General features: G+C 36.7%; 1 protein-coding gene across 5 annotated transcripts in view; it reads left to right on the top strand.

Moving 5' to 3' along the window:
• Positions 1 to 527: 527 nt before the first annotated feature.
• Positions 528 to 25,315, top strand: part of ETV1 (ETS variant transcription factor 1) — a 93,964-nt gene continuing 69,176 nt past the window's right edge. The window contains exons 1-6 of one of the 5 annotated variants that reach the window (XM_044246125.1): positions 529 to 812; positions 911 to 1,107; positions 1,238 to 1,369; positions 2,204 to 2,291; positions 3,674 to 3,721; positions 12,823 to 12,876. In XM_044246125.1, the coding sequence (XP_044102060.1) occupies positions 1,325 to 1,369; positions 2,204 to 2,291; positions 3,674 to 3,721; positions 12,823 to 12,876 (235 nt within the window). In that variant the 5' untranslated portion in view covers positions 529 to 812; positions 911 to 1,107; positions 1,238 to 1,324. Of the gene's footprint in view, positions 813 to 910; positions 1,108 to 1,237; positions 1,370 to 1,474; positions 1,570 to 1,599; positions 1,715 to 2,203; positions 2,292 to 3,673; positions 3,722 to 3,959; positions 4,243 to 12,822; positions 12,877 to 25,315 lie in introns of those variants that run through there. The other 4 variants (XM_044246126.1, XM_044246127.1, XM_044246124.1 and 1 more) reach the window with 4 other exon arrangements.

Below are 25,315 nucleotides of genomic sequence, written 5' to 3'. Positions count from 1 at the left end.
CCTAGATTGGTCTGTGGTCCTGCTAAAACTCCCTCCCAACGCAACCGCTCCTAACAAGCAATTCCTCAGTGCTTTCACTCATAGATTCTTTATTTTACTGTCCCATGAATGATAGGGTCTTGTTTTACTTGAGGGTGGCCATTAAAAAGTGGCGCTGGGTGTTGAAAAACGGGCAAAGAATTTGGGCCAAAAGCTTAGTGGAAACAAGTCTAAGGACCGAGGTGGGCGCCTTATCAGGTTAAAAGTGGGGGGGGGGCGGTGCTGGAGATGTTGAGGGAGAGGATTCGGGGGAGTAAGGAGGCATGGGCTTGGTGGGTCGCACTTCAGAGTATATACCCAAACCGAACAAAAGTGATTGAGGCAATCAGCCCAATAGTGGACGAAACGCACCGGTAAGGAATACTAGCGACTCGATACACATGGCTTCAGTGTCCCTTCAGTGCCTTAACAATAAGCAGCGCGTTAGGAAGGCAGTTGATTTCCTCCGTGGCGTTTGCAGGCTGTGGATACTGCGCCAGCCCACGGAGCATCCGCTGGGAAGAGGGGCGCGAGAGATCCACGAGAAGGGGCAGCAAGCCGCCTGATTGACAGCTCGAAATCTGATCTTGTGAAAGAGACGCGGAGCCAATGGGAGGCAGCGATCCATCAGTTTGGATTGGAGGCCCCTGGAGGAGAAGTAGAGGAAAAACCACCGAATTGAGCTCTGTCAGAGGCGCTTTCGGCTTCCAAAGGGGAAGTGCTGGGCAATAATTAATGTTTTTATTAAATTTGGAGGGAATTTTTTGCAGCCGTTCGCCTAGCGTGGCCTTCAGGTGGGTCTTTCCAACAACTTTTTATGTCTCTCCAGATAATTGCATGGTTGTGGGTTGCAAAAACTATCCTTACGAAAGAGGTGTCTCCGTCTCTTTAGTCCCGTTAGGTGCAAAGCAAGTCTCGTTGATCGCCATTGCTAGTTTTGCACACGTTTGCGAATCAGAGCTGCCCGGGGTACACCGACCGCGCAGGGAAACATCGAGAGTGTAAATAAATACATCGCCTCTTGTTCGGATTTTTGCTACTGCCGAAAATATGTAAATTGTGAACTCTCTTGGCTCTCTTTGGATCCAGGTGAAGGAGGCGGTGTAGGGAGGGTTATTTTTGTGAATGGGACTGTCGGAGGGTAATTAGCTATGCAAATTCATGAGCTTCATTCATGACTTTTTTTTTTAAGCCTAAAAGCCATCTTGTTCCCCTCTAGGTTGATAGAAGTCCAGATCCCGAGGAAATCTCCAGCTAAATGCTCAAAATATAAAACACTCAGCTGAGATTTGCGAAGAGAAGCAGAATGGATGGATTTTATGACCAGCAAGTGCCTTACATGGTCACCAATGTGAGTGATCAGTTCGAAAGTTGCTGTTTATAAACTTGACTCCAAAGGGGGGGAGGGGGGAGGAGGGAGAGAATGAGAAGGGAGGGGGTAAGGGGGCTGGGATTGCAGATACTTTATCTGCTTTGTTGCCACTGTAGGGCGACTCTGCTTCTAGAAGCCCAATCTTCAAAATGAGCTTACCTTTCAGTGATTTGGATAAGGCATAGTTCTGTTTTTAAGACCTCCCCCCCCTTTTTTTTTCTGATTAAAGTGCCCAAGATGAGTCGAAGAGGAGACGGAGGGCAGCAGCAGCTGCTGCACTCAAAGTTTTTGGCTGGGTTTGTCTGCCACATTGAAAAGAATGAAGTTGAGACAAATGCTGACACTTTTTGTTTACATGGGGTGTTTTTGTTTCTTTTTTTATCGTCTCATTTTTTTCCTCAGGCTTTTTTTTTTTTTTTTAATTTCACCACTCTATTTTTATTTTTTGTTTTGGGGGGTGGTATGAGAGAGAATAAAATTCACGGTATTTTAGTCTAGCTTTGATCCAGCTAAAAACGACTTTAAGTGTGATTGCTTAATGTTGTTTTGATGCTGAGATGCCATGAATATATGACTGATAAGTAGTAGTGTGTTAGCTTGGCGCTGGGAAGCAACTCTCCCTGGTTGTTGAATTCTCAGCCTAAGCTTTCACCGTCAAGTGAACGCTGAAAATGAGTATTAGAATTGATACTATGGACTTTTATTCTTTTATTTAGGGAAAGGATCCCGCAGACTTATATATGCATGTGTCTTTTGTGTGTGTGACATCTGAGGTTTACATTTTTTTAAAGGATTTTATCTTTCCCTTTGTAGAATCAGCGTGGGAGAAATTGTAACGAGAAACCAACAAATGTCAGGAAAAGAAAATTCATTAACAGAGATCTGGCTCATGATTCAGAAGGTGAGGTTTGATCTTTACCTATCCTCTCCATCCTCATAAAGGAGAGGAGCACTTCAGTCTTAGCTTAAAAATAATAATCTTTCAAATCACTGCATTTAACTGAGACTTTTACTTGGAGCAATTAACATAATGTGACAGTTTGCACTGGAGGATATTTTATGGCCCTGTCACAAACTAATGAAGGAAATAAAAACTTAACAGTGACATCCTTCTTTTAATCATTCTTTTGTGTTTAAGTACTCTTGTCCATATGGTACATAACTAATCCCATACACCGAGGTAACAATCTAAAAATATCCAACACCGTGGGACAAAGTAAGCAGCTAGGTATACTACTTAATTTCTCCTTTCCACTTTATTAGAAGTTAAAAGCTGTATATCATTGTTTGATATCCCATTCCCCTTACACTAAAACCGTTTACTGTTAGCAAACTTTTCAGGGATGATTTGATGACTACATGGTAAGGTCATAATATTTTGTTTATGGGCCTTCAAGTGTTCACTGAATCATAATTAAGGCCTAATTTATAATTAGTATACCTGTTTGGGAGATTAGGTTACAGATTTTTTTTTTCTATGCACTGTTGGTTAGGAGGTCAATTTATTATGAAGTATTCCAACTATACGGGAGCATTCATAATGAACTTAATTACTTAGATTTAATTATCAAATTTCAGTTTGGCATTTTGATTAGGCATGTTGAATTCTGAAACCTAACTCAAATTTTCATACATATTGGATACCCTCTCCCTCCCATTATGACAGAATACACAGTTTTGGGCTTGATAATAAACAGGTGCCAGGGAATTATCTCACTTTGACTTTTGTAAATCTATTAATGCAGAAATTTTCCTCTAAGATCTTGTATTTAAAAGTTGTCCCTTTTAGTTTGGAGGCTTTGAAACTCAAAGCATACAGTGCTTTAAGAATTATACCATGTACTGTTCCCATCTTTTATATAAGGTTCAGAAGATAAAAAGAAAGTGATTGTCAGTCTTTCTACTCTTTTCTCTGCAAGAGTTGACTCTATTTAAGAAGGGTTTACACGATAGGCACATCTTCACCTGAGCCTTTTTGAATCCTAGTATATGTATATCTGATGTCCCTAATCTTATTTATTAAGTTATTTGTTAAAGGGGGTAGGGATATTGCCTTCATTATTTAATTCACTAAAAGAATTTCATAGAGAAGTATTGCTTAATAGCCATTAAAATGGCAGGATTATTGAGGTATTTAAGTCATGAATCCTATTTTCTTTTTATTTTGACTCCTTTCCCCAAATTAAATTGATACTTAATACCAATTTCATGACACACGTTTCCATTTAATGGAGCCTAAAGGTTTTTCAAATCTTTTGTTTATGTCTCTGACTTGTTTTTTAGAACTCTTTCAAGATCTAAGTCAATTACAGGAAACATGGCTTGCAGAAGGTAAGGCAAAAAAATTGCTTTAAAAGGAGGGGAAAAGCAACTCTAGAAGGGGGAAAAAAAAGTCCTGAACTTGCTGTCTTAATGTTCAGCCCAATTAATTGAGCTCTAAAAAGAGCCACCTCATGTGTCATGCATACATTAGAGTCTCTGATGAGTTTGTCTTTGGGGAATCTGGGGCTGCACTACCCAGTGTCATCACAAATTACCAGGAGAAATTGCTTCCAGCTCACAATCACATCTGCTTTTGGCAAGAACTAATGCACCAAGACTTCAAGTTCTAAGCCTCTGTTCAGATTTTAATTGCAATTGATCAGGTTTATATTATTGTACCTCGAGAGACCTCCTAGAGCCAGAACCCGGCTTGCTGTTTCTTTTAGAGCAGCGCATATCATTATTTGGTGTTCTGGTGGAGGACTTTTCTGATGGCAGAAATTAGTTTCTCTGGGTTCATCAGGACGGGATGCTTCAAGATTTAAGTGCAAGTGTCTTCTTCCCACCTTGTTCACAACACAGAACGTTAGGTGTGTATCCAGTACTTAGGAAATCTATGGCTTTAAAAAAATCTTTGGGGGATTTGAGGATTTAAAGAAATGTTTTCTATTTGTTACTGTTATGTGATATTTGCTGAAACTGATTTTTGCTTTTGTGTCACTTTTATTAGGATTTATTTACTATAGCAAGGTGACATGTAAAGGCATTACTCTTATTTTTAATTACTTTTTAGTAAAATTTTGTGTTGTAATCTATTGTTATCTTTTATTGGGTAAAACTTTATTTTATAGGAACAATTGGATACTGCTTCAATACAGCTTAATACAACTTGAGAAATGCCTAATGTTGAGGGACTTTTGTTGGTGTCCATACTTTGAGAATTTTTCTTTTTGGATTTGTCATAAATGTGAAATATTAATTTTGTCCTATGATGTGTTTTATGGGAAACACAATGAGAAAATTCCATCTATTTAAGCTTTGAGTGTAATTTGTATTTCTGTCTGTATGTTATCTGGCAAACATGCAATTTTTGGAACAGATTTTTAAGGTTGTTAAAAGAAGAGAGTCTCTTTAAATGGAACCCAAGTGTGGCTGCCAGACTGCAACGTTTTATCGGTGGTCTTGCTTGCAGTTCATCAAGTTGCTGTTAGCATGTAAAATAAGTTTCTTTGTTTTGCTGATATTCTAGTTCTCCAAAAAGCTTTTGCAGTCTGTATAGATCTTTTAAGTTAAATAGCTCTTCTAGTAGCCCTGTGAAAGGGTGGTTTCATTTGCATGTTCATAAAAGGTAAGTATTAATGACAGTTTTAGTTATATTTAAAGGTCATTTTGCTTGTCTCTGTAAATGAAACTTACTGCAATAGATTACTTACTCTTGCAACATAAACCATACAGTCAAACCTAACTTTTTCAAGAAAAATCTGCACAGAGGTCGTTGTGTTAACTTTGATCAGGTGGTTTTGCCAAGTTGGAGGTTGTGAGGACATTACATTTATGAGGAAACGTGTTGGCTTATCTAAAATAATTTGAAGTATCTAATTTTAATTGTTCTCAAAGGTTTGTTGGTTCTTAGATGTTTAAGTCTCATTGATTCCAAGTCAGTACACTTGCTGGCAGATTTTGCCTGTGCATAGCAACTCTGTTTCTGGGATTTTAAAATGCGGATTCTGTGACAGACTCTTGCCATTCTGTAATCAGTTTTAGTACAGTCTTTGACTTGTTTTATTTATTTGTCCCTCGGTAAGTGATTTGAATAACTTATCCAAGTTAATCTTTTAAAACTGCACTGAATATATTCTTACCCATGATTATTAGTATACCTATAAATCAGATTTGAAGATTTAACTTTATATAAAATAAACCTAAAAAATGACTGATGTATTTGGAGGAACATGGACCTTTACTTAGAAAATAATTCATAAGCTTAAATAAGTTAAGGAATTAATCCTCGGGGTGTTTTATTGAATACCCAGGTGGGCGACTGTTTACAAACTGTGGATAAAACTGCATTTTACAATAATATAAACAGTTTTCCGATTAGTTTACATTAATTTATCCTATCATGATATAAGCAAAATATTATTAATAGGACTTTTAAAATCTAAGAATGGACAGTTTTTTTTTTTTGTACTATTTGTTAATAGTTTGCATTTTTTATTTTTAGCAATTCTGTATCATTATATTATTTGTTTTAGCATTTTAACTTATCTCATATCTTGAACTAAGAAGAGATCTTGAAATTATAGTGGGTTATAAGGACAACTAGAGTTGTCCTTCTGGACATGCAGAAATTAAAACATTGCCAAATTGGCAGATGAGGGACTGTTTATATATTTCTTTTCGTAATGCTTGGTAGCCAAAAAAGTGACCATGGAATTTTAAGGCGTCTTGACCCTTTTAAAAAAGATCACTGGCAATTAACCAAGTTTCTCTCATGAGTTAGAATCCCACTGGGAAGTTAAAGAGGTCTAAAAATCTTATTAGATGTGAGAGTCAGGTTGTGTCATATGAAAATCATGTTTTTAAAAAGTGTTCAAATCTATGAATACTTGGGAAATGATATATCCCAAGATGTTTGTTTTTTCCTGGAAGAATTTTTATAAATTAGATTCAAAGCACAACATATGGATTAGTCCTACGTAAATTATTATGGATTATGAAATGGGTTTTACATCTAAGGACAAATTGGGGTAGATAAGGCAGGACTATTTGAGGGTGAGGGTTGGAACCAGTATTTTCAATTTGCTAAAGTCCTGTAATTTGGGGGCATGCATGGAAGTATATTTTAAATTTCTAAATGGAGATAAAAAGTATGTTTGTAAAGGATATAACTTTGTATTAGTATCACTTTTTAAGTACTAACACTGCAATTTAAATGTTTTTAACATATCTATCACAATTAAATACATTCACACCTCATCCTGAAGAAAATTGAAAAGATAATGTTTTCAGTGACCACAGTAGCACTTAAACAAGTGTCTATTTTAAGTTTTGCCATAGCTCCTTTATATTATAATTTTACTATGTACAATTCTTTATTGATTCTTTGTCTTTTGAGTTAGATTGCTACTGATGGAAAGGCAATTTCAATTATTTGATCCCATGAAATAATGAGTTCATACATCAATCCTATCAGCATCACTGTAACGTCTTATTCTTAACAACCTGTTTTAAGTGCTGCTTTAGTAGACGGTGTCCTAGAAATTCATAGCCAAAATGGACCCTTTTGTGTGTGAGGGAGAGAAACAGAAGGATAGAAAACTGAGTTTAAAAGTATTGCATTCTTCTCAAATTGCTTATGAGAGCTTACCTGCTAACACAGCTTGAAGAGGAATAATAAATTTCATATGTATGTAATATAAATGCACAGCAAGTTTTGAACATTGTTTTTGGTGTGGATCTAGGTGTTCTTGAGGTTCCCTTTCATCAGTGATATTAAGGGAAAGAGACAACAGTGATTCACTGTCACAGGGTAGGATGTTTTTCAGTGATGTTATATAGTAAGTCAAGTTTCCTGCTGCCCCCATACTTGAATCAGAGTTTTATCTCCAAGAACAATCTTTCTACACCAAAGGTTATTACTTCATGCAGATAAGGCTCTTTTTTCTATTGTTTTGTGTGACCTTCAAATAATAGGTTGGCTTACCAGTAGAGATGTCATTGTATCCTCTCTATTTACTTCAGTAGCTGATACTAAATTTATTCTTGTGAAGTTCCCTTCAATGATGTGTGCTGTTCGTTCTCGCTGTCCATGGCCTCCACAATACACAGTAGTCATAATGTGCTCATTTTTATTTTTCAAACAATTATACTGTTACTCGTTAAAATGGAACATAAATTGGATATGTGCTCATTAATTTTTTTTTTTGATGTGATAACGGTAAGAGCTAAAGACTTTAAAAACTACATTATTTTATGTGGTTTACATGAAAAAGGAAATGGGAATTAAGCATTAAATTACAGAAGTCCATTCTTTTTCTTAGTATTGAGCAAGAATCGTTTAGCATGTAGGGGGGAGGGGCGCTACTACTCCTCTTTCTGTTGTGCCAGGAAATACTCTAAAATATGAAAAGAAGACTTCTTATTTGAACTTGATTAAAAGATAGCAGGTAGAGTAAATGTATATTTTTAAACATTTATTGGAATTATATAAATGTCTTTTCATCGAGGATCTACTTGCAAAATTAAAAAAAAAGTTTGTTAAAAATAGAACTTGGATGAGATATAGCTTAGATATACTTTTTCCAGAGGGCCCTAATAAGTATTAATGAATACTGCTTTTCTGGTTCAGTTACAAGAAATGGTCATTTCCTGAAGCTCATAATATATCTTTATTTCCTTTCACATGTGTACAAAAGCTTGAAATTAAAATAATAATAATAATAAAGTCAGACCTCCATAGTATTAGGAAATAGAAACAACAGCTCTTAGGCTATACTTGGTTCCAAGTCGCTATAGGTCAGTGTAGAGTTAGGAATGGAAGCTGATCCGAGACTGAAGACAACTGAAACTTACTGTGTTCTTTCTTTTAGAGCATCAAGGATTAAAGATGTTTCTGTCATGGGGAAATAGCCCCCCCCTTTTCATATCTTTAAATACGTTTATACTACTGTATTAATTAATGCTTATACACTGGTACAATTATTTTTAATTTTAAAATCGGATGTGGTATAAAACCAGGCTTAGTGGCTTCATGATTATTTTGTTCCATGGCCTGAAGCTTCATTTCAGGATTAAATAGAATACCACCAAGCAAAGGTTGATTTTCCTGTTGTTTTACTTTTATTTAAAATAAAATTCAAGTTTATTCATAGAAACTTGTTGCTAATTCTTTGATTCAAAGTGAAATGCTACAAAGTTCAGCAATAATCTGTTATAATCTCAGGATAAAGAAAATCTGAGTAATAGGCAAGAAAAAAATAAGACATTTCTTTAATGATTTTTTTCCTCCCCACCTCCCTCCACTCTTAGTCCCTTTCCTCCTCCTTTCCTTTTTTCCTTCCTTTTTGGTTTTATAATGTATGTTTTTGTGAAAAGTTTCCCTATAATATCTATGGTTATATATCTGTATATAGAGAGATAGGTAGATAGGGCTGTCTAACTATATGTAGATTTAATTTTGTAAACTTGTCATTTATTTAAATGTATATGTTAAGGGATCTGAGCTGTATTTCAGACTGAGCAATAAAATTGGTGTGTTTATTGCAAGTTCAAGTTGACTTGCTTTAGTTCTCTGGAAGGGTGTGACATGAAAAGATTGCGGTTGGACCACATGGCTCATGCTGGACTGTGTTTTTGTGAATGGAGGCAGAACTCCAGTTCTGCCTGCTTGTCTGGAGGAATTGCTGAGGAGATCAGCTGTCTCATTCACAGGCAGAAAGAATGACTCATACATCTTCCGCCTTGTTTGGCTTCAGGTCATTGTTACAGTGGATAGAACTGGTTTTAATTAAATATTAACCCCTTTTATACTTGACATTCGTTCCATTTGTAATTTTTCCACTTTTTTCCTGGCTTTAAAAGAGAACTCCACAGTCCCCTAGTTTGTAAGGAACGGGAACTTTTTACTTGCCTGCAGCCAACCTTGGACACACTTAAAACTCTCACTCTCTCTTAAGTAATTAGTGTTTCATAGGAAAGTTTTAGCATAAAATAAAGGAACTCTATTTAAAAATCGCCCCCACCCCCGGAAATGTTCGTTAAGAAAGTATGCTGAAACCGAAAATGAGGGTTAGTGATTCTGTGGCATCCAGATCATGATTCGTATTTTCATGAGCTTGTTTCTTGTCATATGTATTGCTATGCACTAAAAGAGAGAGGAAAAAAAAAAAAAAAAAACGAAACAAAACACAACAACTCTGGATCATAATCTAGGTAAAGCAAAGAGCTGAGAGGGCAGATACTACCCTTTCAAAGCCCGAGTCCCGAGACTTGATGGCAACTTGTCTATTTCTGTGCAGTGAACTGATAGGGCCGGTCCAGCTCTTACCAATAAAATCCACATGCTTCATCTTCCTGAAAGCCTTTTATTGGTCTCTTGGTCTGTACTTTCCCCCCTTGTCCTTTCTTCCTCTTCCCCTTCCTCTTTAATTACATAGTCTGGGGAACCATTTTCATTCCCCAAAGGTGATTATTCCAAGCCTAGTTTAGAATAGATAGCAGTTAAAATAGTGCTTTTTGAAGGTTGGCCTCTATGGTTAATTTTCCACTTTGGAGTTGGTATGGCTTGCCACAAATTTTCAGGCGGCTGTAGTTTGCTACTTCACAGAATTCCTGTGAACTGAGGAGAAAAGGAAACGTATGATATGAGTGTGGCAATACTTTGTCATATTTTCCCTGCCCAGATCCAACGTGTGTTTTTTGTTAACTGCTTTCCTTTTACTCGAACTTGAAATTAGAAGTGTACTTAAGCCTTTGTCTATTTAAGTAGCATGCTGCTTCATTGGGTCTATTCCGTTTTTTCAGATTAGCTTCTGTGAAAATGTGAGTCATATGTTTTTTGTTAAAATGCTGTAATATGTTCAGGCATAAGTGTGAAGTATTTATTCAGTATGTTAAGGAGTTAGAACAGAAATAGCAATTCTTATTCTTTTTACAAATTGTTATGGACCTCTTTTCTTTATGTTTGTGAGGTATAACTTCCAGCTTCTTCTAAAATTTGGCTCCCCCTATGCTTATCCCAACACATACCACATATCCATCAGTGATTTTTATGTCTTTCTTGCAGTGAAACATATCACAGAGTTGCAATTTTGTCTTATGATAGTAAGGAAAAAATAATGTCTGGCCTTTAGGACGCTCATACCAGCACATTTAGTTACAAATATATTTTTGTTACTCAGCAGCTATTTTTAACTATTCCTGTAAAGGGATATTACATTTTTATTAGATTCTTGTAAATGTTGGCTTTTTAAAAGTGTAGTAATTGCTGTGGTTGATAATTTTGCATCTCAGTAGTTATGTCTGTTTAGCTGTTAATTTAGAAGGGAAACCAAAACATGTGGGTATGATGGAAAAAATGTGTAGGATTTAGTTCTGTCTACCTGCTGTTATTTATTAAATAGATATTGAAAACATTTTTTATTTTTTTGCTGTGAAGATTTATTTTAAAGGATGTTTCTCCACTTAGATGAATCTGTGGGAAAAATGAGCTTGCTGTAATGTCAAAAAATGTTTATAGTTAAGAGAATACTAATGTACACATTTACCTGTTATTTTTATCCCTTTCTGATATAATTCAGGAGAAATGAAGATTTTAACCTTGCATTGTAATGACTGAAGTAGTTTTGTGTGTATGAATTGAAAGAAATGGGTGGGAGGTGAAGTTCGGAAAAAACAAGTAACATTTAGGATTTAATTTAATTGTCACAGGAAACCCATATTACCACTATTAAACTGATGGATAAAATACAGTTCAACTAGGTTAAAATAGTTACACACTTTACACCGATAGGAAGTCATAAAACCATGACTTGAAGTTTCCATGGCTTTCGTTATCCACGTTAGCAGACAGAAGTAGAATATGAAGAGGGAAAAAAAAAATCTCTTCTTCCATTATGTGCTGATCATTTATAACTTGGAAGAAAGTTCCTAATTTTTTTGGTGACAGAGGATGGAATTTGTCTTTAATAAGCTGATGTGTTGGTGTACAGAGAATGTTAGGAAATAATTTAATGTCAGACTGTATGTATTTTAATAATCGGCGAGATTATCATTGGTTCTGCTCTTCATAACATGACATTAGTTTTATTCAGCCAAGTATTTCTACTTTTATTTTATTATTATTTTTTTGAATTTCTGCTTTTCAAAATGTGATTAAATAAGCTGATACTAAAGAATAATCTTATCTATGTTGTATTTCTTTTTTATATACATTTTTAAATGTAGAATTTCTTTTTAAAGAGAATTTTTTTAACTCATTCACCTACCAACCTGTAACTTTTTCCACAGAGAACGATTATGTTCATAAACATTCCCCATTCACAGCAGGCTCTTTTTAAAAAATTGACATCTATTTTAGTATGACTTGACTGGATGAAACATTTCAGTATTAGATATTACGAGTAAAGTAATACTAGTATCTAGTAATACTAGTAATACTAGTAATCAGATCATAGCCAAAGTTAAATAGGATAACTCTTCTATTTTTACCAAATTAAAAGGAACTAATTCCTATTTTAGGTCATTTGTGTGTGTGTGAGTGTGTATACTTGTGTGTGCATGTGAAAGCTTGTTTTCGTAATATCTTGTCAATTTGGAATAGGTTATTTTGATGTCTGAATCAACTGTGACAAAAATATTTTAGAAGTGGAAAAGTGTACTTGTGTTTTGATTACTGCCGAATGCATTAAGTCCTTGCTCTCCAGTAGTTTTTTCTTTACTAAAAATAGGGAGGTTATTTGACACAAAGATTGACGAAATAGTGATATTCTTTTCATGAGTGTTGTGTAGTTGCCAGGAAAATATTTTGCGTGAAACGATGGAATTTATTATTTATAATTTTATTGTTATGACATAATCACTAAAATATATTTTATTCTTCTGTATGACCAAAATCAGTGGATATGCTTTCACTAAAAAACTTTGTAGCATATCTCAGCCAAATTTAGGTCAAACATTTTTAGTTATGGTCGTCTCATTTTCAATTGACTGAACATACTAGAGGCAGGCATTTCTGTCAAAGCAGAGGGACGTGTGTAACTGCACATCCTTTGAAAGAATGCTGTAGTTAGTATAGTGGCTGCTGCAGCACGAGCCCTGGGTGAATGGAAATACTTCTTACTCCATTCTTGCAAAGAAGCCCCGCAGCTAACAGAAACCCAGTAGCTTCTAATATTTGGTATGTTTCTTTTATTTCCATCTGGCAGGTGATGTTCAGAAGGACCACGACTGCCACAATTACATTTCTGACACTTGTGTTTTCTAGCTGACATCAGTGGTTGCTTCTCTTTCCCCTCCCAAGTATTGCCCTCAATCCCATTTTAAATAGGAGCTCATTGGCAAATAATCATAGGTTTGATCTGAGCCGAAAAAGATCTTGCTTGACATTCCTTATGCCTTAGCACTTTCTCTCTTAATTTTTTTTTAATTTTTTTTTTTTTTCCCTTCAGCTCAGGTACCTGACAATGATGAGCAGTTTGTGCCAGACTATCAGGCTGAAAGTTGTAAGTATAGTATGACTCATCTCTTGATTTTTTTCTGTCGTTCTTGTTTCCTTTTTTCATTCTTTCTCTTTGGTTGGTTTCTACCTCCAGTGTCTGTTCTCGCATTATGTTGGTACCTTGTTAGCATATAGTCATGAGGTGATTCTGTCAGGTTGGGACACCAGCAGAATCCCTGTATGATCTGAGTGGAGCTCCAAATAGTAGCCAAGGAAAACTGTCTTTGATTAAAAGGTGGTCCGATTCTCCGTATTTGGTTAATACTTTTGGAGGAGAAATAGGGTATGATCTAATGAATGTGCAAGTGTTTACCTCCAGCTTTTCGCTGTTTGTGAGAAAAAGTCTGAATGCTGATGCGAGGAAGTCAGTAGTTAAGATCCATGTGAGGCTCTGTATTGAATGCTTATAAAAATTTGTTGGCTTGTATTATTTTACATTCATGAACTTTCACCTACTTTGATGTGATTTTTTAGCTTCATTTTCTGCCTCCCGGTTACAGTAACACAAACGGAAGGAGCCCATGGCTTCTCTTAGGATCCCTTAAGTGTTTCTTTCCCTGAGCCTTGCTCCAGGGCCTCTCAGAGAATGCGTGAGTGGTGATTCATGGGACAGTGGCCTCCCGGTAATCCCTGAGTGAGGATTATGCCTGTACAAACATGGCGGCCTCGGGCTTTCCTCCTCATGTTTATGCTCTGCTGGTCTACCAGCTAACTGCAGCTGTTGACCTGACGTGTAAATATGAAAAAAAAGGTTATAAATGCCATCTTGAAGAAAGTGACCTAATAACGTTTTCATTCTCTTAGTACCTTTTAGAGCTCTGATTTGATTCCCTTTTCCAGACCATTGACAGTTTCACAGGAGGCAGTATCAGCAGCAACTAGAGATGCTTACTGCCTTACAGCTTATCAAACCCATATTCTCACACTTAATCTCACACATCTAATACCAATACCTATGTGACTTCGAGGAGCAGATGTCTCTGAGCAGTGTTTTCCACTTTTACGTTTGGTATTTTTTATTTCCCAGGCATCAAGGGTTATAAGAAGTTACATCCAGATTCCCTCCTATGTTTTGGTTCAGCTTCATTAAAATTTTTTTGTTCCATTGTGGTAAAATATACATGACAGAAAATTTACCATTGTAACCATTTGTTAAGTGTGCGGTTCAGTGGCGCTCACACTGTTGTGTAAACATCGACACTGCCCACCTCCAGAACTTTCTCATCATCTCATTTTGACCTCTGTACTTACTAAAAAAAACTCCTCACTGTCCCACTGGTATCTGCTGTTCTGTCAGTTTGATTTTTGATCTAAGAAGAGAATTTTGTGTGCTCTTTGATGTCTGCATATAGTTATTATGCGATTTCAAGACACCTGTTCAGCAATGATATAGACCTTACGTAGAGACCCTTAGAAATTTCCAGAAAGATGACAGCCAAGGATGATGGTTAGGCAAGGCCTTCCTTTTTTTTTTTCAATGCGGAGAGGGAATGGTCACATTTCCAGAATTTCTCTTCCTGTGGGATTTTCTAAAAGCTAAACCTGTCATCTGAGTGGGAGAATTATTCTCATCGAGTCATTTTACATCTGAAGAAATTGGTGATGATTCCAATGGTATACCAAATGCCAGGGTAAAAATCACTACCAGAAAGAAATTTTTGTTCCTTTTCTTTTTTGACCTCTTTTCAGTTTTTCATATTCTTGACTCTTGTCTCCTTGAACTCTCCTCTTGGTCCACAGTGATGATTTTTCCCTTTCTCTTTTTTAACTACTTTGATTCTTTCTTCTCCCTCCACTCATCTTCCTTCCCTCCACTTTTCTTAGGGTTGTGTCCCCAAGCTTTGCTCTTATCTCACATGAGCCATCCCTGCGTAATCCCACAGAACTATCTGTCATGGTGGAAATAATCGGTTTCTGACCATTCGGTGTAGTAGCCACTAACCACATTGCTCACTGAGCACAGGAACTGTAGTTGATGGGACCAAAGAGATGAATTTTTGTTTTATTCAATTTCTATGATCTTAAATTTAAAGAGGGGCTATTGGTTACTGTCGTGGTCAGCACACTTCTGTATAGTGATGTCTCTTACATTGTTATCTCTGCCTGGGTGTCCGCCTGCCCCTATCTGTTGGGCATCTTCCCCTGATCTACTACGTGGTCCTTGTGCCAAGTCAGAAAAGCCCAATACCTCAGGACTCAACCCTCAGCCCTCAGGTAACCATCAGCATAAAACAGTCTTACACGTGATGCTCTGTGGACAGTTCCCACGCAGCTAGGCCAATGTGGAATTTATTACTATTTTTTTTTTTCCTGATCAGTGTCTCTTTTGCACTTCTCTTGCCTTTCCAAGTTGATGCATCACGTAGGCTAAAAATCCTTTATCTGTACTTCTTCCTGGTTCTTTACCAAAGACCTCCACTTGCTTACCAAGTTGTTAATTCTACCTTTTAAAAATAACTTAATTTTGTGGTCTCTACTTATCTGTGTTTGACTGAGTTCACAGCCACGTCTGCCTTGACTGATCTTGTGAGTAAGCCTCTTGCTTGGGGCTCCTCTTTTCAGTCTTACGTCCTCCCTGTCATTCCCCGGGATGGTATTAATGCACTTGGTATTAATGCACTGTCTGCCCTTGCTAATTTTCTCCTTAAACTTCCTTCAGAACAAAGTCCTACAGAACATCACACTACCATCTGGGCCTTGACTTGGTGTTTCAGTTTTCACTCTTGCATTCCTAGCAAGAGTGGAGCCCTGTCCTCTGAGCTGGAGCCTTCCCCATGTTTCCGTTCTCCAAACGGATGCAGCTGTTTCAGGTCTCTCCACCTTTGTACCCATCGTTCATTTTGCTTTGTAAACTTCTCCTTGTGCTTTGTGGCCTTGGTAGAGCTCCTACTGCAGACCTAGCTTAGACTTCACCACATTAAAGTCTTTCTTTTTTTCTTTTAAAATTTTATTTATTTATTTTAAAAAAGATTTTATTTAGGGACGCCTGGGTGGCTCAGTTGGTTAAGCGGCTGCCTTCGGCTCAGGTCATGATCCCAGCGTCCTGGGATCAAGTCCCACATCGGGCTCCTTGCTTGGCGGGGAGCCTGCTTCTCCCTCTGCCTCTGCCTGCCACTCTGTCTGCCTATGCTTGCTCTCGCTTCTCTCTCTATGACAAATAAATAAAATCTAAAAAAAAAAAAAAAAAAAAGATTTTATTTATTTATTTGACAGAGAGAGATCATAAGTAGGCAGAGAGACAGGCAGAGAGAGAAGGGGAAGCAGACTCCCCGCTGAGCAGAGAGCCCGATGCGGGGCTCGATCCAAGGATCCTGAGATCATGACCTGAGCTAAAGGCAGAGGCTTTAACCCACTGAGCCATCCAGGCGTCCCATTGAAGTCTTTCTTGACCTTTTCTTGCCACCCTTAACCTGCAGAGTTAGGCTGTAGAGTATCTCCGGCCTTGTGCTTACTGTAACACTTTACATACATGCATTTCTTCAGTAAGACTGTAAACCTCTGGGGGATTAGGAGCACGTCCTGCCGAGCATGTTATAGAAGCATAGTAAGTAAAATTGGGATCCCAGAAATGTGATCAGCTTCTTAGGGCTCTTTTACTCCTAAGTGTTTTCAAAGCCCTAATTCCCTTCTTAAGGTGGAAAATATATGATCATGCCTTAACACACTAGATGTAGTCTCATTCTGGAAAAACCATGAACGTTTAACCAAATGTTTTCAGGATGTTGAGGTTTTTCTTCAGTAGTGAATATTTGCAGTTTAACAAATATGACTCCGGGATTGGTGAATAAAACACCTAATCTTAAAGGAAACCTCCAAACAAAGGTAAAACCAAATCTGAAATAGTCTAGTAAAAAGAAAATGGAGGTGTGGTTTATTTCACGTTACCACTGACATAAAGGACTATTGTTCGAAGATGGTGAACAGCTAGTTTCAGTGTTCATTGAGAACAGCACAAAGGGAGATGATGCAAAAAGAGAAATAGAGTATATGGATTAAATTCTGAGGATTTCTGGATGGAGGAGGTTATCAAATATTGGAGCTGAAAGTGTAGATTGTCTACTAAATGCCTTTTACAAATGTTTGATTCTTCTCTGGGAATGCTTCGTGGAGCAGAGGGATCTCATCTCCAGGAATAGAGAGAAGCCCAGCCCCCTGTGTGGTCCCGCTACAGATTCTATGGGGCTGGTTTTTCAAACACAAACAAGCAGATTTCCTGACATCCCTCAATCAAATAAAATGCCTCTCATTTTATTGCTTTAGTCCTTCGGTAAATGTGAGTTAGGAGAATGAACTGTCAAAGTCTGTTCCATCCTGGATTATGGATCATACCTTTGACTGTCTTAAGGTAAATCTATGCAGAAGAGGAGAGAACGGAGCCTTTAAAATTGTGAGAAATGAGATTAAACCATAGCACTTGGGGATTCTCTAAAAATCTTCCCAAACATTCTTTATTTTTATTTACAAAATATGTCAACTGGAAATCTGGAATCTAATGACCTGTAGCTTACTGCTGACCTTTGAGGGGTGCTGACTTTGGAAGCACCTATAGGCATTGGAGGCAGATGAAAACAAAAAAAAAAAAACTCCCTACAAGCCCATCCTAGGAAGTGAGTGGAGGCTAAGAGAAAAAGCTTACTTGGCTCTAATAAATTGTGTATTTCTTAGAAACAAATCTTTTCAGAACTCAGGACCCTCTGCCGAAAAAAGCAGAATTACTTTAAGATAGCTTTTGTCCAGAGGAAGTAGAAATTGATCTTTAAAGAAAAGAGAATTTAAAGAGTATTTAAAACATAAATTAGCCTTATCTTTACAAAGTAGACACAAATTTATATATTAACTGAATTTTTGTAAATTATATGTTTATTAATAATCTTGTATTTTAAATCATATGCTTTAAATGTAGTTATAGCCCTCATCTTTTGAAATCTATTACCTCTCATTTTTTTCATTACGGTAATATGTTATCATTTTTCCAACTCGTTTGTTTCTGTTTGGTAACATTAGTTCTCATTGTTTTCTCTACAGTGATTCACAGGATAGATGATGTTCACTTTACCTTTTACCTCTTTCCAGAACATTGCCAGGGGTATAAACAGGGTTATGCAAAAATTCCCAGCAGGATAGGTCTTTGTAACTCTGTTCCTTTCTCTTGTTCTCAAGAAAGAACAGTGGAATGCAGGTCAGTTAGAATAGTGTCATTAAGAGAGTAACAATAACCTTGACTCTGATATGTTTATATAGCAGAAAGTAAACATTAAAAGTTTGCAAGTTTGTATACTTCAATTGAAATTCATAATACAGTACTAGTGACCCAACTGAAAAGAATCAGGGCAAACCGGTGTGTGGGATCTCAACTGTTAAAGCTCCTGTTACACAGGTGAGTCTTTGTTCAAGTAAATAAAAGTCATAGCTATGTTTTATTTTCTTAGGAATTAAAAAAAAAATACATAGTAATACTCGGGTTCCTTTTACACTTACATTGGGAAGAGATGGGGAGCACTTTAACAGATTATGATGACAGATTTGCTTTTTAAGACACTGAAGTCAGGGAAGTCTCTCAGCAGACCCTGACTAAATGATTTCTTTTATATTTACCTGTCCTTGTCGTGGATTGGGAAGTTCCATTGATGCTTTGTGTTTCTTACTTCCCCTGCTTTTCTACTAAGCCACCTTCTTGCATTGTGTTCTTTTCTACACACTTAATGAGTACTTGATAAAAGTTGGCTTTTTATTATAAATTTTGAACTCTTTCTTGCTCCTGATTAAATTTTTGAATATGGCTGGCCAGGAAGTCTTTGTCTTTCCTTCCTAGAGCTTTTACCAGAAGGTGAGCATACATTCAAAGAAGAAGTCCATTTCTGGGATTTGAGACATAAGTTTGTTACTGTGTTTTGTTTTCTTTAAAAAAAAATAATAATAATAAAAGGGAGCACCTGGGTGGCTCAGTGGGTTAAAGCCTCTGCCTTCGCTCAGGTCATGGTCCCAGGGTCTTGGGATCCAGCCCCTCCAGCGGGCGGGTTCTCTGCTCAGCAGGGAGCCTGCTTCCCTTCCTCTCTCTCAGCCTGCCGCTCTGCCTACTTGCAATCTCTGTCTGTCAAATAAATGAATAAAATCTTAAAAAATATATATAAAAAACAAAAAAAACATAAAAGGACACATGTTTAAACACGCCACTGTACAGACCACAACTATCCACTTAAGGATGAATAGCCTCGTGCCTTCCTCATCTTAAATGGTATCACTTGAGATCTAAGCTATAACCAGCTCTTGAAGGTTCTGTTTCTTTTGTGTTTGGTTTTTGTTGTTTCAGTTGTTTTGGGTTTATTTGTTTGTCTTAAGCTTTTTTTTAAAAAAGTATTTTATCAAAGCGTTATTTTCCTCAGAGTGGGGAAAAACACAAATAAGATTGTTCAACCCAGCCCTATTCTCTACAGCAACCTTTTTTTTTTTTTTTTAATGCCTTTCATTTGTCCCACATGCTAAATAATACCCTTACACTACAACTTCTTGATTTATCAGTTTTAGATTTTTGTCTGGCACTCCATTTAGGAAAATAAGCACTTGAGATGTGTTTTAATTATTTTACTAAAAGTAATCAGCTATGTAATTCTACATGAGTCCAATAATCTTAATTCACTTTTGAATGTGAACAAGCATCGTTTGGGAAGCTTGTTCAAATGCACCTTCATGTTCCTATCCTAGGAGAGTTGGACTTTCAGGTCTAAAATTGGGCCCTCAAATTTCTAATGAGCTGTTAGATGATTCTGATGCAGGCTTTCTATGCAACACAAAGTTAGATATGTTGCTTATCTTGTCATTTAATGATTTGTGGAACACTGACAGTGGTATCAGTCTTTTGCAAGTAGTTGTAGGATGGACTCTCCTGTTGATACACATATCATTAAGTGATAGTGTTTTTTGATAATTTTTATGGAAGTAATACACTGCCATTTTGTTATTTAAGTATACTAGAGAATTAAAAAATGAAGTCTATTTACTAGTGATATTGTTAAAATAGTTTAATTTTGGTCATCTTTGCTAGAGTTATTTGTACTATCTAGTTCCAAAAACTATTTTTTACTTATTTGCTCTTCCATGACCTTGAGAAAGTGCTCACCGTTAGATCCCTGTCATACTAGAATCAGTTCTGGCTTAGAAGGAACCCTGTCCTTGCTAGTGAAGGAGAACCAAGCATTGGTGGCCCCACCGTGTTCTAGATGCATCCACTGGGAGATTCTCATCATCCAATGGTCTGTTCTTTCACTGTTAGTGCGTTCTCTCATGTATGCTGGGCCCAGTCTAGAGTCCAGTGGCCATCTCTTCAGCAAAGTAGACATTCTGGTTGGTGCTTGATTGTTTCACAAAGAACATATTTTTCTAATGAAAACAGAAACCCAGTGGAAAAAAAGCTACCTTTTACAAGAATTTTTGTTTTGGATAACATCCGGGAAAGCTATCAAGTTCCACAGAAGGAAAAAAAAAAAAAATACTAAATCGGGGCGCCTGGGTAGCTCAGTGGGTTAAGCCGCTGCCTTCGGCTCAGGTCATGATCTCAGGGTCCTGGGATCGAGTCCCGCATCAGGCTCTCTGCTCAACAGGGAGCCTGCTTCCCTCTCTCTCTCTGCCTGCCTCTCCATCTACTTGTGATTTCTCTCTGTCAAATAAATACATAAAATCTTTAAAAAAAAAATACTAAATCATTCACCTTGGGCATGTCAGTTAACCTTTATTTACTTATCTGTAAAATGACAAGGAAATGAGTAATCTTTCAGACCCAGAACACATTATGATTCTATGGCACTTCTTCCTTATGCAAGGATAAAACAAAAAGAAAGATGATACCTGAATATGGTGAATGTTTGTGGAATATGAAAAGGTATATTTTAGAAAAACTGCAATTAATGGGGAAATATGTGTAATTAGAAATTACTGTAAGTGACTAAATATATAGCTAGAAAATTGCATCAGTTTTAATAAAGTCTGTTCAGGTAGATCCTTTCCAAAATTTCTAGTTTTATCAGCTCATTCTTCCTAAGGTAGATAGTTCAGATTTAATGCCAAAGTGAAAACCAAAAAATAAAGCAATGCCTTTAACCGCCCCCCCCCCACAAAACTGGAGTTTGTGGTTATATTATTGCTAAAAGCTGAAATTGTATATTTCACAAGTTTTTAGCTTTTTCTTTCCTGTTTTATTTATCCTCTTAAATTTTTCCTTTAGTTTAACACATTGTCCTAGAAATTGACTTCAGAAACATGATAAAAGGAAGTATGCCAACAAATCCTTTCCACTTACCCTGCCTATAATTAGTAACAAATTATTTTGAGGCAAGTGATCTGTGCCATCTTTGGTTAACTTTTGCTTAAACTTAAATAAGTGTATCGCTATGCAGTTACTGGAATTATTAGGTTGAAAGCCCAACAGCATTTGTTGGAAAGTTTAGATAAGGGGTTATACTGGGAAGTTATTTGCAGAACCAAATATTATATTCTTTGTTCCAGTGTTTTTAATATATATACCTATTCTTATGTCTAGTGGTGATTACAAAAGCAAACACAACATTTGATAGTATTTGCAAATAAGGCCAAAGCAATCATGAAAATGACTCTATTTCTGAACCACCATTTCATAGGACATGTAAATTTTATGGAATCAGATATAAAGAAGTAATCCGAGCTTAAGAAGTACATGTAAACCTGTATGTCCTAACTGTGTGTGTAGTGTTTTTATGGTTTTTATTTTTATCATTTTGCCACTTTTCCCCATTTATAACGTTAAACATCTACTTAAGATGCACAGTGCACATTTGCTTCTGTTACTGAATTTTCTCTTAACGAGAGTTTGTTCTATGTTGCAGTAAGTAAAAATGGTTGGTTTCATGTGGTTGCCTTATTTTTCTTTCTTTCTTTTTTTTCTTTTTGGTGCCAAAACCCAGGAACGAACCAGCTGTGGTTGCTTTTTAAAAATCTAATGAATTACACCCCAACAAGCATTACTTGGCACTTGACAGTAGCTGAGGGTAATGTTAACTCAAAAACCCAATTACTGATGATATATCAGAAATGGCTAGATTAGAAATCCTGTTTCTACAATGTCTGATTAAATTTCAAGATAGAAAAAGTGCCATTGTGTAATGATTGTATATGCATTCTTGGACTCTTATTTAAATCTAAGGTTTAGCAAAGAAGTTCAGTTTGCTGTAGATGGCACATTGTTAAACCATCCAGAGGCTTGTTTCATAGTTGCTCCTAGTTTTTGACTTTACAGCCCTGTTGGAGGAGATTTTTAGATGCCTAAAAGAGACTTGAATTGTAATTGCTCCTTTATTTGTGTCTTACTATAAAGAAGTCTTATATTTCTGTTTGCAAAATTGGAATGATTGTATTCTTAGAGATGTGGGCCACATTTGTTATTTTGATTTTTATGACTTAAAATATGAATCATAAATCTTAAGAGTGTAAAAGGTTTCATTTTACTTAGAGATTTTACAAATGTCCATAGATGTATATTTTTACTGAGGGTGCTAAGTAGGTTGACAAGACTCTAAAAGTTAACTAATGTGTTTAACTAATGTGTTTTGGTCTGTCCTATGCCATCTTCTGTCTGGGCACTGATAATTACAGTGATGGACAAACGAGAAAAATACATCTGCTCTCAGGGAACTTAGATTCTGAACTGCATGCAACTGCTAAAGTCTTATTCATCCTGTGTCAAGGGATGTGGAATCATATAGGGCTCAGTGTGTGTGTGTGTGTAGTCATGGGATACTCAGATGCTGATCTATTACATTCTGAAGAAAATGTGCTTGGGTTTTTTTTGTTTTTTTTTTTTTTTTTATGTTTATTTCTACAAGAAGCACCCTGTTCAAAGGAATGGCCACTGGATTTTCCAGTGGATTACTGTCATTTTCTATGTTTGCACCTCTTTAGGCCATGCTTAAATTCCTGTGATTAGGGACTCAGGAGGTTATCTTATGTCTTGATAAATCATGTTCTCTGGCAGCAATTACATGTGCAAAATGTTGACCTACTCTACTTTTTGAGATCATATTCATTCTTTAAGATTCTGTTCTTTCATGAATCATTTCATTTATGAATGTCATTTTTTCTTTGCTTGTCTTAGAATTAATGAATTCTCTGCTCATAAAAGCTTTCTGTACATCTCAGTGTTAATATTATTCAAGTTTTCTTGTAGAGGATCGCTCATGTCCTATACAACTGTGTATAATTCTTTGTGGATATTCAGTGAATTGAATGAATAGCTTCTCAGATATTTCGAGTCTTATAAAAGTGTTTTAGACATATTCGTACACAGGTAGCTTAGTTGTCTGAAATAAAATCCAACAATTCTGCTTGTATTTTCCCATGTTGTGTTTTGTTTTGAGGGATAATGGAAAGCCATTTGCATTTATGTAACATTATCAGTGATCAGGCTCTGTTACCAGATTAGGGCTCTCTAATATTATTTGATATTCCTATCTCAGAATACATTTCTCAGTAATCTCTATTAAACACAAATACTCTGAAATAGTATTTTTCCCCATTTTTTATTGAGGAATAGAGGGAATAAAATAATCAACTAACTAAGGCCTCAGATGATTGAAATGATAAAAGTTGGATCCCCAGCTCCTACTTGCATGGTCTGGGGACATCATCTCCCTTCCCCGAGGGCCAGAACTCAATCCACTTGCAAAGGTTTCAAAACTGTTAATACTCTCCCCCCTTCCCCCTTAAGTAGGCTCCATGGCCAACATAGAGCCCAACTCCAGGCTCAAACTCATGAGCCTGAGAACAAGATATGAACTGAGGTCAAGAGTCAGATGCTTAACTTTCTCAGCCACACTGGCGCCCTGAGAGATGAAAACATTTGACCTCTCCTTTAGCACCAACTGTTACTGCTCTTAAAAAAACAACCCCCTCCCCCGCCAAAAAAAAAAAAAAAAAAACTTCATCACTAACAGAATGTTTTTCATATAGGACATGATTATTATTTGAAAATTATTCTTAGTAAGGCACGATAGATTGAGAGGGACCCAGAGAACCTTCCCACAGGGGTTTGTTCTGAGAAAGGTGTTCTGTGAACTCATTTGAGCTAATAGCTGTGGTTGAAGGAAGTTGGGAGGACCTGGTACTTGGAACTGTTCCATTTCTCATCTAGGCTCTAGTGCTTGCTTTGCCCTGCCTGGAAGATTTCCTCTTATCCAGAATTTGAGAGAGATTTATGATATAGCCTCTATTTTCTTATTGTATATGTGCAGTTTTTGTTTGAAAATATCTGTATGTTTTTCTAACGGTGGGAGAAGAACCTTGAGGCAGATGATGAAGGAGTAGCAGCAGCAGAAGTATTAGTACTAGTCAGAGTAGTAGGGTTCATGGAATTCCCAAAGTGGTAGTAAATATTCACGAGAATCCCAGAGCTGCAGCTTGAAGAGACATCATAGATTAATGATCTCCGTGCTCTTGTTTTAAAAATGAACTGAAATCCAAGAAAGGTTATTTGGTTCTGACGTTAGAGCAAGAACGATTGTATGCCCTTACTTGTATGTTGGGAAAATAGCAAATAAGAATTATACAAACCTAGATTCTTTAATTTATTGATGACCTTTTTTTTTTTTTCATCAAATACTCTATAACACTGGAGTGAGAAATATTTTTCTCAATCATTTTCTTGTTAAAGAAGGCACTTTAAGCTTAGCTACCTCAGTTAACACAAATATATTTTAAGAGGAAATGAATTCAATGTAGTATATCTTGATGCCAGTTTTTTGTTTGTCTACTTTATCAATTTTAATGTATTTGTGTCTAATTCACAGTTTATGATCGTTTAGGTCTTTCTCATTGTGATCAAGGTCTGTACGCCAATCCAAATTCTGGACAAAATTTTAATCAGAAAGAAATATATCCTTTCCCTTTGCCCACTTTTCCCCCCTGAACCTTTTAGTCCTGATATTTAAGGCCCAAACATATGATCTTCATCTGAGATTTTCTGTGAGCCACCAAGTAGCAGCCAAAGTTCTGTCAAATACTATTCGGGCCCTTGGACTTGGTTAAATATGGTTCGTTCCTATCAAGATGTATGGATAGTCTTGAAGTGTTAACTTCAACATGTTAGCTTTTCCTTTGAAATGGCATTCATGCTGTGAAGTGAACTTTGACTGCCGGTTTGAGGCTGTTTTTCTCCATCCTCATGGACACAACAGCCTTATTATGTTGATTTGATTTCACTCTGGTTCTTGGCACTGGGGCTAGAATGTCAGGTGACACAGTTGTCTCAGCTCACGGGTCTGCTGGGAAAGCCAAGAAACTGGATGTCATTGCTCTGTGTTTCTGGATGTTTTGCCATCCTGAGACTCTCCACGTTGTTTTTTTCCTCTAGGATAATCAAACCTTGTACTCCTTTCTGAAAGCTTTCCTTACATTCACTGTTTTATTGCAGATTAAAGGCT

Source organism: Neovison vison, chromosome 4 (assembly GCF_020171115.1).
Source record: "Neovison vison isolate M4711 chromosome 4, ASM_NN_V1, whole genome shotgun sequence".
NCBI lineage: Eukaryota > Metazoa > Chordata > Mammalia > Carnivora > Mustelidae > Neogale > Neogale vison.
This window is presented reverse-complemented; position numbering and strand designations above follow the sequence as displayed.